We start from the raw sequence: 14,412 nt of genomic DNA, 5'->3' as shown, positions 1-14,412 counted from the left end.
TAACTATAATCGTATTAATTGAACAATTAAAAAAGCGGAGTATCCGTGGGTTAAATAAAAAGGGTGTAGTTATCAGCAGGGAGATGTGAATCCCGTGGCGAAGCAAGAAAGGGAATGTAGAGACCGGAGCGACGAACAGCTTTATATAGGCAGGCAACCAACAACGTGGGAGGCATTGGGATGGGGGACCCAACAGCGTCTCACAGGGTGACCGAGCTGCAGGCTATGGACGTATATATGTACGTAAGTAGGATTCAGTTCGCGTTGGGAACCCGCTTACCAAATTTCTTGAAGATGGGACCATAAGTAACAAAGACCGTTGAAAAGTTCAATATGGCGGCCGACAGTGGCATCATACCACCGAAATAAGTAACAAATTTCAGCCTTCTACCTACACAGGAAGTTGGAGAATTAGTGACATTGGAAATTTCAATATGGCTGCCGACAGTGGCATCATACCACTGAAATAAGTACGTACATCGGTTTTGGTTAGCGCAGGGAAGCCACCTACCAAATTTCGTGAAGATGGGGCCATAAATAAGAAAGTTCAACATGGCGGACGTTGTCGACCGTTATGACCGTTACGCGTAGAATTTCGAAATGAAACCTGCTTAGGTTTTGTAAGTAAGCTGTAAGGAATGAGCCTGCCAAAGTTCAGCCTTCTATCTACACTGGAAGTTGGAGACTTAGTGATGAGTGAGTGAGTCAGTGAGGGCTTTGCCATTTATTAGTATAGATATATATACGTTATTTGTGCAAAATTTTAATTTATCTATCCATTCCTAAATAATTAAATGGGCAGGCTATTTCGTATCCGTGCAATACACTGCTTGTTAAAACGGATGACTCCTGCTCTTATGTGCACTTAGTGCTGCGTGGGTATTATGAACTATCGTATCTGTTCAAGTTCTGTTTAAATTTTAAATATAAGTAATTTTTATTTAGTCGACAGAAATATCTTTGGTAGGAATGTAAGTTACATTTAGTCATCATTGCCTAAATTTTTCTTCACCATAGAAATTTAAAGACTAAATTCAACTTACATTCCTACCAAAGATATTTCTGTCGACTTAATAGAACCTACTTGTATCCATTATTCATAAAGCTTCAATTGGTGATCTGTTTTTCTGCGTTAACCTCATATTTTTTCATACTTCTTCCCAAACTAAGGGGGTGCGAGGGTAAAATGAATCGGGAAGTGCTGATTTATATATGTTGAATATATATAAATAGTTTTACTGTCAAATAATGCAAACAATATGCGGCACGTGTTTCGCCCTAATTCTGGGCTCATCAGGCGTACACACTCACTGCACTCCCTGTCAGGAATCAAACCTTGGACGTTGGCGCTACAGGCGAAGCCTCTCGTGTTGTGCCACAGCGTGTGGTTCGTTTATTTGACAGTGGAACCTCGGTTCACGACCATAATGCGTTCCAGAACTTTGGTCGTAAACCGAGTTGGTCGTGAACCGAAGCAGTTTCCCCCATAGGATTGTATGTAAATACAATTAATCCGTTCCAGACCGTATGAACTGTATGTAAATATGTAAATCTATGTAAAGATTAAGCACAAATATAGTTAATTACACCATAGAATGCACAATGTAATAGTAAAATAATGTAAAAACATTGAATAACACTGACACAAAACACCCAGGCTCCCTGCTCAGCTACATGTACAGGCTCTCTCTCTCTCTCTCTCTCTCTCTCTCTCTCTCTGTCTGTCTGTCTGTCTGTCTGTCTGTCTGTCTGTCTGTCTGTCTCTGTCTCTGTCTCTGTCTCTGTGTTGCACACCTCCCCCTCTGTCAGCAGCACGTGCAGCACTTTTTTTAAAATTAGTTTTAAGCACAGCGGAAAAAAAAACATTAGAACAAATCCGAAGTGTATTTAAAAACCAACCACAAGCAACCAAAAAAGTAACAAGATCACGCTATTTTAGCCTTACAGCTCGATCGCTGTAAACGCTTTTTATAAAATGAGTTTTAAGCACAGGGGAAAAAAAGGAACATTTGGGGAAAAAAAGAGAAAATCAACATTGCAGCAAATGACAAGATGAACTCCTCCATGTAAACAAATTTTTGTATGCGTTTTAAGCACAGGGAAAAAAATGAACATTTGAAAAAAAAGAGAAAAGTAACACTGCAAAAAATCACACTACGAACTGAAAAATTTACTTTTGAAAAATACGTAATACAAAAACTACTGTATAAACCACCAAGAAAACTAACCTTGCATGAGTCGAGTTCTGGCATGAAGTGAGGAGGTTAAAGTTTTGAGGGATAGTCCGGTTCCGCGATGGGGGGATGTTTTCTTTCAGGCATTTAATCTGTTGTGATTTTTTGGGTTTCTGGTGTTTTTAGCTGTTTAGCTGGTGGATTAGACTTAGTGAAATAGCAGTCTAATGTGACTTGCCTTTTCCTTTGCATTAAAATTTTTCAGAAATGCGAAACGACATTGTCGTTCATCATGTTTGTTCGTAACCGCTTTGTCAGGGTGGTTCTTTTCAAAAAAATCCTGGCACTCGTTCCATTTTTCCATGGTGGCTTTTATTGCATCACTTTTTATAACCGTCTTTTCCTCTTCTTCCCTGGAGGACTGCTCCTTGGTGAGCAACCTAAGCTGGTCCTGCTAGAGTGCAGCGAGTTCCTCTGTCGTCAGCTCCTCCTTGTGATCCAGGACCACCTCCTCGATGTCCTCATTGTCCACTTCAAGACCCATGCTCTTGCCCATGGACACAATCTCATCCACAACAGGAGGCTCAAAGCTTTCTAAAACCTGATTGACAGGTGACGATTTCAGTAGTGGACACTTTGATGTTTATGAATGTTTAAACTCTCAAAAGCTGGATGTGAAGTTATCGATGAAACCAGTTGTATTCTTATAACGCTTGACAGATGCTGAATGTCTCTTCAACACAAGTCCTACAAATATTAAAAACGTTTAATTTTCTTCTTAATAAAAATTTTAAGGCAGTACTTCGCCACTTTAATCAATCCAATAAGACTAATTTGGATTAAGTGGGTTTGATAATTTTACGTTAATTAGAATTATTTTAATAAGTATATAATCTTTTCCTATATTTATTTTAAAAAATCTGCTAATATCTAGTGTTTTATTTATTTAAAACTTGTATTACAATTACAAAATGCATTACAACTTTTACAGCAAATATTTGTTTGACAGCTCTGTGACTTTAATAATAAGCTAATATCAATGAAATTGATAGTCAACTAGCTCACAGTGGCAGATGATTTTTCAGTTGGTTATCCTTGTCATCTTAGTTTTGTTTTTGTTTTTTAACCTTAATTTTGTTTTGGATTTTATCAACAGGTCTCTTCCGCTTTGCCATTCACTTGTGTCTCTAGATCTCTCTGCCAATCCTTCAGTTACAGCCACTGGTCTGGAGTTACTACTGACATTCCTCAGAGATGGTAATTCAGTCTTGCAGTCACTTGACCTCACAGGTAAAAATCGAAATTAATAAGTACAGAAGAAACGCTTAACACAGTCTGTCCTCCTTAGATTTTGCTGCATCTGCTCAATATTTGCCCTACCAAGGTTAAACTGAACCGTTTTAGTCTTAGCATCCACACTCTTCCAAAACACTGATCACTATATTATATTATGATCACTTGACCCTAGTGATTCAATCACCTCTACACCCTCAATTCTATCCTGATTATTACAAAATACTAAATTCAGATGGGCTCTACCTCACATTGGTACTTTAGCAAACTGTGTTTAAAACAGTCACTGATTACTTCTAACAACTCCTGTTATATTCAGGTAGTTAATGTCCCCTGCAAACTTGTATTTTTAATATTACCAAAAAGATGAGCATTCAAATTATTGTCTGCATTTCGTAGTCTATTGACATCCCAGTATTTGTGTTGATTAAATTGCTGTCTTTTATTGAATGGCTTGTGAGTGATTTTGGCTTCCTATCCAGATCTGGTTGATGCCTCCAGAACTGGCCGTAGTTCCCTTGATGCTGTATTAAATAAATGGTTTTAGAAAATTGATGAATGGGTGGATGGAGTGGAGTGAAATTAACATGCTAAAAAATAACTTTGGCTTCTGGCCTCCACAACCCTATTGTGGATAATATGATTGATGAGGATTAAATGAATGGATTAAATACATATATATATTTTAGCTATCCCGTTATATTTTTCTGATCAGTTTACAGTGTCTTTCAATAGACAAAAGAATAATTCAGAAACTTTTACAAGAAGTCATTTCGAGGTATTGGCTACACAGTGAGGTTTCAAGATATCTCTGTTTGTTCTTCTAAAACTTCTTTATTTGATCCACCTCTGTTTTGTAGCTTTTCATACTCGCACAGACAGTGATCCCAGCACCATCTTGTCGTTTCATTTATTTGATCACTTTGAGCTTGTGGCCGTAGATGTTGATGAGAATGCAGACACGCTGCTATACTGATACTTTCCCTGAGTAAATTGGCTTCTGTATTGCAAAAACAATCTGGGGCAATTTCTATAAAACTTACACGACTGTACGTGGAATTAAACCCATCTTCCTGAGTCTAGCATTGTATTAGTTTTCTTTAAGCTGACTGTTTTTAGAATTACAGACAGAGCAAGAGCAAGAAAGAAAAACTCTTAAGACAGGGATACAGGTCATTTAATATCAGGGCACAATTACAAATAATTTTAGAGGGACAATTTAAAAACTGCAGTCAATGGAATAAACACATTTGGAATGTGGGAGGAAAACTGAAGTGCCTTGAGGACCACGCAGGTAAACATGGAGTTAGCATGTAAGCTCCACACAGGAAGTGACTGAAGCCAATGTTAATCCCATGCTTTTGCAGCCGTGAGGCATCAGTGCTATACATCAAAAGGAAAAGGAAAAAAAATCAGAAAACAGTTAACTACATCCAGTATCTGCTTACAATTTAAATTGGCGAAAATGAGACAGTAAGGCCACAGTAGTTGTGAAATGCGTATCTTGACTGCAAGTCATAAGAGCCTCTGGCCATTATTATTTTTAAGGTACCAGATTTCAAGAGCTGTGCCCTCTCAGCTGAGTCAATTTGGCATTTGCAGGTTCTACTTGTGATCCATGGTTTTTCTCGACGTTCTCCAGTTTTGCTTCCACATCCTAAAGAATGAGTTTTAAAGTATATTCTGGAGTCCAGTCCAAACTGTTGCTCTTAGTGACAATGAAAACCATAAACCATATATATATATATATATTTTAAATATCATGGCAACATTTAAAACCTTGGTTGTGCCTGCCATACTGTGTGTAGTATCCAAAATACTCCAGACACAATTAAGGAGAGTTTTTTTTTTTTATAATATAAGTAACAACAATGATAATAGTGATAAATTTTATTTATATAACACATAGCTCAAAACACTTAGGTAAAAGTTTAGACTTAAAAGTACTCTACTTCATAATGTTTCGGAGACCATCTTTATTATTATTATTTAATATTAGGCTGGGCAGCATGGTGGTGCAGTGTTTAGCACTTCTTCCTTTGGAATCAGTATCCCAGTTTTAAATACCTAGTGATGTCCAAGTTGCGTTTGCACCTTCATCCTGATTATAGATTTTTTTCCTACTGCATTCCCAAAGATATCTATTGAAGAATTTTAGGTGACCCCCAAATTGTCCCTGTGTTTGGCAAGACTGTTTTCCAGTACTGCAAGGATAGTCTCCAGTCCCCCGATTATGAGTGTTTGAGAATTATTTGTTTTGTTATGTTTAGCGGACTTCTTTGTTCAAGACCACTTAAAAGATTACAAAGGTTTGAATACATGTTTCACCATAGAAGCACAGGCAAGCGAAATAAATTACTCAAGGAACCAGTAAGTTTGTTAAGGTTTGAATTTTGACACAGGATTGTGGTGGTTTTATCTGTTTAAAAATCCTCCTCGGTTTAGCTTAATAAGATGGAATTTCCCACTTAATTTGCAAGGCATAAAAAAGGGCATTCATTTATGCCACTTTTATTCCATTATGGAATTTATAAATGAAAATACACAGTTTGTGTTTGCTTTGAGAAGGTGATGATGTGGCTACCTGTCGACTGTAATCATTGTAACTTTGTATTGTGGTGCATTTGAATGACAGATAGAAATGGTAGCTTTTTAAATAAAGTACCATATATGGCCCCAGCAAATGCTTCACATTAATCCTCTTAATGTAAGGAATCTAGTTACTCTTGTCTGTCCAACAATCCATTCATTTCTAATCAGCCTCTCTGTGCCTGTTGCTAGTCTACAATGGTAAGTAAATGAGCAGCTCCATATATTCATTTCAAAAAATAAAATGTATTTAGTTAGTGGTTCAAAGCATCCACGTTTGCCTAACACTCATGTGGCTCAGCTCGTAATACTTTGAGGAGCAAGGCAAATCCCTTTAATGAATAGGACATGTTAATGCAGTATTGAAATGCATCAGTGTTGCGAATCACAGTTAGCTGGGCCGTTAAAAAGGCATATTCATTGCTGAACGTGAAACAGTAAATTTGTTTTTTTGGGTTTTTTTGAAGCAAAAGTAACATCAATAAGAATAAAAACTAAAATGTGAAAGGCAATATAATCACATATTTGTATGACATGGGAGTGAGCAGCATGTAGCTTCCAGTTAGGAGCAGTGACTGCAGGTATGTGCTGTTCATCTGAATGGCTAATTTTTAATGAGTACACAGGCATAACTAATAACAAAAATCTGTCTGTGTGTAGCATGCTGGTATCAGAAAAAAGCAGTTTTACAGGAATAATGAAATAATGGATTAATCTTCAATAGACAAGTTTTAATTTTACAAAGGTAGCCATAAGGTTGGGACAAATGTTAAAAAAGGAATGGAGAGTTTGTGAAATTTGAATTATGTGTGTCATTTATTTAATATTACAATGTTTCTCTTAATAAGTGTTACTAACCAGCTAATGTGTTCTCTATAAATTGATGAAAGCACAGCTAATTTGAAAGGTATATTGTTACAAAAGAAACTTAGAGTTTGTGTAAATGACAATATGCAGAATAATGTTGGCATTTGCTAACTCATGAGGTAATGATATAATATTTGATTTTTTTATGTTTTAGCATTAATTTTAGTTAGTATTTATTTTTCAGTTTCTGAACAAAATCAGTGATTTAATTTGGTATCAGCACATGAAAAGATAAATAAGAAGTTGATTATGGGCGGCACGGTGGCACAGTGGGTAGCACTGCTGCCTCTCAGTTAGGAGACCTGGGTTCGCTTCCCAGGTCCTCCCTGCGTGGAGTATGCATGTTCTCCCCGTGTCCAGCAGACCCCCGTGACCCTGTAGTTTGGATATAGCGGGTTGGATGATGGATGGTGATTATATCATTCTTTATGGATCCATATGCCAAAATTCTCTCCCAAGACTTTAAAATCCCCCAAGTTCATTGTTACATTTTTTTATTTATTTATTTTTTTTGTTCTTTATTTCGCCAATTTCTCTTATTAGGAATTTGTTAGTTTCCGCATAACCCTTGGGGTCAGAGCACAGGTTCAGCCATTGTACAGCGCCTCTGGAGCAATTGAAGGTTAAGGGCCTCGCTCAAGGGCCCAGCAGAATAGGATCTCTTTTGGCAGTGACAGGTATTTGAACCGGAAACCTTTGGGATACCAGCACAGATCCTTAGCCTCAGAGCCACCACTCCGCCCCATTGGGGGAATCCTCCCTCAGCACCCCCAAACCTGGGGGTTGGTGGCAGAATTTGCACTCCAGCCACCATAAAAATCTCACATTGGTTCCATTCCATCTGAACTAGTATGGTGCTGAGTTGTCACCCATTGCATGGCTGCACTCTGGTCCTAATCTGGGATCCTGCATTGGTTTGTCATGTTGTGGGTGCAGCAATGCATGCTCCTGACCTTTTATAATATCATCCATCCATTTTCAGAATCTGTTTATTTTCTGGACTGACCAGCAATTACCAAGTTGAGAACTAACCATGGAACGGATAGCAGTCCAGTGCAGAACACTCCTCTTGGAAAATAATGTACTTTCCCCAGGTCATCTGACCATATACTTGAAGACACCAGAAGAGTACACACACTTCACACTGAAAACTGTCATTCTCAGTTAGGCAGAGACACAGTCCATTATCCCACAATTCTCCTCTTTGGATGCCATAATAGGCCAACATAAAGTCCACTTCACACTCTTAATTAAATATCTATTAAAGATGGGGTAACTGAAATTAAAATTCGGATTATATAGGGCATACCTGTAGGGTAAATCTTAGTAAATAATTATTTATTTTTGCTGTTGCATTTTCTGTAGTATGTTTAAATGTTTGTGGTCTTAGCAAATAAGCTATTCCCGTTTACTATGAAACCTTTAGTTCCTCTTAAATGACAAATTAGAAAGATGTTACTAAAGTGAAGTGGACTTGAGTTTTTCTTGATTTTATGATTTGCAAGTTTTTAAGAGGAGTAACTATCATAGGCATAAAACAGTATAAACCTTTTAAGGAGTTGCACTAACGAAAACAATGTAAAACATTTGGTGCAAGCCCACTGTATACTTTAGAGTTTATTGTTACTGATCATTTTTAACTGATATCATGCTTTTGTGTCAGGGTGCCAAGTGTCTGGACCGTGGTCCAGCATCTCATTGGACTCTCTGTCCTCATCGATTCAAGATCTGCGACTCTGTTCTCAGCGCCTGAACAAGCTGGACCGGAAGTCATTGGCACACAGTTTGAGAATGGACTCGGTTAGTGTGGTTTCCCATCAAAGTAAGTTCTTCATTAGGGCAGCGGACCATCCGATCTCTGCCTGACTTGGTGGCATCGATTCTCCTGGGATGTTGGTATGACAAGAAAGCAACTGTTGACTTTGACTTCAACCTGAGGATGGATGCTGGATGTGCAACATCAGGACCTGAGCTGAGCTCTGCTTCACATTTGGGCTTAATTGACAGAACACACCTATTTCAGGTTTAGACATTGGTAGCAGGCTACCTGAGATCTTTGCCTCAGTGGTAAGGTGCCAGCACTCCTAATATGCTGGCCTTAGTGAAGGGAAAAATGCCAATTCATATCTTGTTCTTTATCCATAGAAATGACTTTTTTCACATGCAGGTCTGGGAGGAGGAGGTAGTTCACCTCTTATCTTGGCTTTGGTTGAAAGAGCAAAGTCATGTCCCATTTTTCCTCTAAGAGCTGACCAGAAGTCGTTTCTAAACCTGAGTAGCAACTCCTATGACATCTTAGCTTACTTTGGCCTTGGTGTTTTATTGTTGTATAGATGTTTTGTTTTACTTTTTATGTTAATAAATTATATTTACTGTGAACTTTAATGCAATCAGATAAATCAGGTGTTAACTGAATTTATTAAAAAGTCATTTTTAATTTACTCGAGTTGAAAACTGTTCAAACCAGATACTCCAGTAAGCCTCTTGCAGTTGATTAATTTGTTTAATTATTTTATGCAGTATCCTTCAAAGTTCTTACAAAAAGACATCAAGCACTGCATTTGGTTTGTGAAATGGATAGAAGGTGTAGATGTTGCCTAGAAGCAAAACACAAACTTATTTTCTTTAGCTGTTTGGATGCAACCACTTGCAAAACTGTACAAAGTACTATGGCCTGAATGGACAAGATATAAGAAACTCACTTAGTCAGAGGTGCTAAAGTAGCACAGGAAGTGGTGGAAGCAACGAAAACCTCATTGTTGGGGGCAGTGTTCTGACAAACAAGTGAACTGCTGTTCGTGTGTTCCCTGTGAAGCCTGCTTTAATTTTGTTTATAGCACTTTTCATTGTCGGACTTTCTGTTTTTGTAGGCCTGTGAACAAACTAACTGAGAAGTGAAAATCAGAATGAGAACTTCAAGAAAAAAATTAACTCTGCTATAGTGGGGTCCAGTGTGTGGGAGTGTTAGCAGATAAGCTTTGTGACCATACAGGGACAATGAAGACAAGAAGTGGAACCAAATAGCATGGTTTTTAAAAAGGAAACAAATGTGAGCAAATCTAGCAGGGGTGAATATCAAAATGGAGGCACCAAGAATGAGAAATGTAATCACATCAAGGCAGAATAGTGAAGCTCAGGCTGCTAGGGGTCACCAAGGACAAGGCATGTGGATGGTGGCAGTAAAGAGAAAGCATATGACCACGTGAGCTACAGCTTAAGCAGGCCCTGAACCAAACAGTAAACCACGTCGCAGTACAACCTGGTACAAGTGTTTTTTTTTTTTTTTGTTTTATCAGTATGCAGCTGCTGGAGTATGTGAATTTCCCCTTGGGATTAATAAAGTGTCTGTCTGTCTGTCTGTGACATCTATCTATCTTTCTCTCATATAGAACTAACACATGTAGGTACGAGTTTCCCAAAGTGATCAACTAGAGAGACACCACCAGTCAAAGGTAGGATTATTCCACAACAACATATAGAAAATATTAAAATTATCGAAAATTAATAAGAATTCCTTAGTAAATAAGTGTTAAGTATAGGATAAAGGAAATCCGAATAGTACTACTCATCTAGTAGTAACGTATAAACCAATAGGTGCCTGAATCATCATATTACTAATCCCAGTTTACACCTAAATAAACAGAACAATGACAAGACTTGAAATCCTAGAATTGTAAATTTTGTTTTTCTTTTTATGTTTAAACATTACATGTTGTGTTTTACTTGAATTTTAGTTTTACTATATTTGAAATTACTGCATAGCATTTTGGCCTTTATAAGTAGATAAGTAGAAACATCCATCCATCCTCTTCCGCTTATCCGAGGTTGGGTCGCGGGGGCAGCAGCTTAAGCAGAGAGGCCCAGACTTCCCTCTCCCGGCCACTTCTTCCAGCTCTTCCAGAAGAATCCCAAGGCGTTCCCAGGCCAGCCGGGAGACATAGTCCCTCCAGCGTGTCCTGGGTCTTCCCCGGGGCCTCCTCCTGGTTGGACGTGCCCGGAACACCTCACCAGGGAGGCGTCCAGGAGGCATCCTGATCAGATGCCTGAGCCACCTCATCTGACTCCTCTCGATGCGGATGAGCAGCGGCTCTACTCTGAGCCCCTCCCGGATGACTGAGCTTCTCACCCTATCTTTAAGGGAAAGCCCAGACACCCTGCGGAGGAAACTCATTTCAGCCGCTTGTATTTGCGATCTCGTTCTTTCGGTCACTACCCATAGCTCATGACCATAGGTGAGGGTAGGAGCGTAGATCGACTGGTAAATTTGAGAGCTTTGCCTTACGGCTCAGCTCCTTTTTCACCACGACAGACCGATGCAGAGCCCGCATCACTGCGGATGCTGCACCGATCCGTCTGTTGATCTCACGGTCCATTCTTCCCTCACTTGTGAACAAAACCCCGAGATACTTGAACTTCTCCACTTGGGGCAGGATCTCTCCCCCAACCCTGAGAGGGCACTCCACCCTTTTCCGGCTGAGGACCATGCTTCGGATTTGGAGGTGCTGATTCTCATCCCAGCCGCTTCACACTCAGCTGCGAACCGATCCAGAGAGAGCTGAAGATCACGGCCTGATGAAGCAAACAGGACAACATCATCTGCAAAAGCAGTGACCCAATCCTGAGTCCACCAAACCGACCCCTTCAACACCCTGGTTGCGCTTAGAAATTCTGTCCATAAAAGTTATGAACAGAATCGGTGACAAAGGGCAGCCCTGGCGGAGTCCAACTCTCACTGGAAACGGGCTCGACTTACTGCCGCAATGCGGACCAAGCTCTGACACCGGTTGTACAGAGACCGAACAGCTCTTATCAGGGGTCCGTACCCCATACTCCCGAGCACCCCCACAGGATTCCCGAGGGACACGGTCAATGCCTTTTCCAAGTCCACAAAACACATGTAGACCGGTCGGGCAAACTCCCATGCACCCTCCAGGACTCTGCTAAGGGTGAAGAGCTGGTCCACTGTTCGCGACCAGGACTAAAACCACACTGTTCCTCCTGAATCCGAGGTTCACTATCCGACGGACCCTCCTCTCCAGAACCCCGAATAGACTTTTCCAGGGAGGCTGAGGAGTGTGATCCCTCTATAGTTGGAACACACCCTCCGTCCCCTTTTAAAGAGGGGACCACCACCCGGTCTGCCAATCCAGAGGCACTGTCCCGATGTCCATGCGATGTTGCAGAGACGTGTCAACCAAGACAGTCCTACAACATCCAGAGCCTTAAGGAACTCCGGTATCTCATCCACCCCGGGCCCTGCCACCAAGGAGTTTTTGACCACCTCGGTGACTTCAGTCCCAGAGATGGGAGAGCCCACCTCAGAGTCCCCAGGCTCTGCTTCCTCATTGGAAGGCATGTTAGTGGGATTGAGGAGGTCTTGAAGTACTCCTCCCACCGACCCACAACCCGAAGTCGAGGTCAGCAGCGCACATCCCCACCATATACGGTGTTGACACTGCACTGCTTCCCCTCCTGAGACGCCGGACGGTGGACCAGAATCTCCTCGAAGCCGTCCAAAGTCGCTCTCCATGGCCTCTCAAACTCCTCCCATGCCCGAGTTTTGCCTCAGCAACAACCGAAGCAGCGCTCCGCTTGGCCTGCCGGTACCTATCAGCTGCCTCCAGAGACCCACAGGACAAAAAGTCCTATAGGACTCCTTCTTCAGCTTGACGGCATCCCTCACCGCGGTGTCCACCAACGGGTTCGGGATTGCCGCCACGACAGGCACCACCACCTTGCGGCCACAGCTCCGTCAGCCGCCTCAACAATAGAGGCACGGAACATGGCCCATTCGACTCAATGTCCCCACCTCCCTCGGGACGTGGTTGAAGTTCTGCCGGAGGTGGGAGTTGAAGCTACTTCTGACAGGGGACTCTGCCAGCCGTTCCCAGCAGACCCTCACAACACGCTTGGGCCTACCAGGTCTGACCGGCATCTTCCCCACCATCGGCCAACTCACCACCAGGTGGTGATCAGTTGACAGCTCCGCCCCTCTCTTCACCCGAGTGTCCAAGACATATGGCCGCAAGTCCGGCGACACACCACAAAGTCGATCATCGACCTGAGGCCTAGGGTGTCCTGGTGCCAAGTGCACATATGAACACCCTTATGCTTGAACATGGTGTTCGTTATGGACAATCCATGACGAGCACAGAAGTCCAATAACAAAACACCGCCGGGTTCAGATCGGGGCCATTCCTCCCAATCACCCCTTCCAGGTCTCACTGTCATTGCCCATGAGCATTGAAGTCTCCCAGCAAAACGAGGGAATCCCCAGAAGGTATGCCCTCTAGCAACCCTCCAGAGACTCCAAAAGGGTGGATACTCCAAACTGCTGTTCGGGCATACGCACAAACAACAGTCAGGACCCTTCCCCACCCGAAGGCGGAGGGAGGCCACCCTCTCGCCCACGGGGTAAACCCCAATGCACAGGCTCCAGTGGGGGCAATAAGTATGCCCACACCTGCTCGGCGCCTCTCACCGGGGGCAACTCCAGAGTGGTAGAGAGTCCAGCCCCTCTCAAGGAGATTGGTTCCAGAGTCCAAGCTGTGCCGAGGTGAGTCCGACTATATCTAGCGGAACCTCTCACCTCGCGCACTAGCTCAGGCTCCTTCCCTTCAGAGAGGTGACATTCCACGCCCCAAGAGCCAGTTTCTGTAGCCGAGGATCAGACCGCCAAGGTCCCCGCCTTCGGCCACCACCCAACTCACACTGCACCCAACCTCCTTGGCCCCTCCTATAGGTGGTGAGCCCATGGAGAGGAGGACCCACGTTACCTCTTTGGGCTGTGCCCGCCGAGCCCCATGGGTGCAGGCCCGCCACCAGGCGCCGCCATCAGCCCCACCTCCAGGCCTGGCTCCAGAGGGGGCCCGTGACCAGCGTCGGGCAAGGGAAAACGTCGTCCAAGGTTTTTATTCTTCATCAGAGGTTTATTGAACCGCTCTTTGTCTCATCCCTCACCTAGGACCAGTTTGCCTTGGGTGGCCCTACCAGGGGCATAAAGCCCCGGACAACATAGCTCCTAGGATCATTGGGACACGCAAACCCCTCCACCACGATAAGGTGACGGTTCAAGTAGAAACAGTTGAGTTTAATTATATAAACCTCCATGAATGCACAAATGAGTAAGTACAATCGTGTAAGAGAAGGAAAGGGCATAAATATTGGACCATCTGCAAGAAGACGTTTGAAAATGATTCTACACAGCCCTAAACTGTGTTTTTCGTTTTTTAACAAATGAAGACTTGGTAATTATTAATTATTATCCTTAGATAAAGGTGCCGGGGGAAAAAAATGAACATTTTAATTTGCAATAATTATTCAACAAAAAATGAACAAATATGCCATTTGTATCTGTGGAAAAAGCAAGTGCACCCTTGGCTCTAATAAATAGTGTTGCCACCTCAAGTAGGCATTTCCCATAACTGTCTACAAGTCTCTGACATCACATTCCTTCATGCTGAATTATTTCAGATTTGCAAAGACTGAG

At 42.1% G+C, this 14,412-nt stretch overlaps 1 protein-coding gene across 2 annotated transcripts in view; it reads left to right on the top strand.

Moving 5' to 3' along the window:
* The window catches only part of tonsl (tonsoku-like, DNA repair protein), a 112,437-nt gene extending 103,073 nt beyond the window's left edge, over positions 1-9,364 (top strand). Inside the window, exons 27-28 of one of the 2 annotated variants that reach the window (XR_005630667.1) lie at positions 2,594-2,786; positions 3,331-3,416. Coding sequence is in view for 1 of the 2 variants with exons in the window: in XM_039736657.1 (XP_039592591.1) it covers positions 3,331-3,464; positions 8,587-8,789 (337 nt within the window). In the remaining variant the exon portion in view is untranslated. Of the gene's footprint in view, positions 1-2,593; positions 2,787-3,330; positions 3,465-8,586 lie in introns of those variants that run through there. The other variant, XM_039736657.1, reaches the window with a different exon arrangement.
* Positions 9,365-14,412: the final 5,048 nt, after the last annotated feature.

The sequence above is a fragment of the Polypterus senegalus genome, chromosome 15, assembly GCF_016835505.1.
Source record: "Polypterus senegalus isolate Bchr_013 chromosome 15, ASM1683550v1, whole genome shotgun sequence".
NCBI lineage: Eukaryota > Metazoa > Chordata > Cladistia > Polypteriformes > Polypteridae > Polypterus > Polypterus senegalus.
The sequence above is the reverse complement of the archived record's forward strand: the minus strand, read 5'-3'. Positions and strand labels throughout refer to the sequence as shown.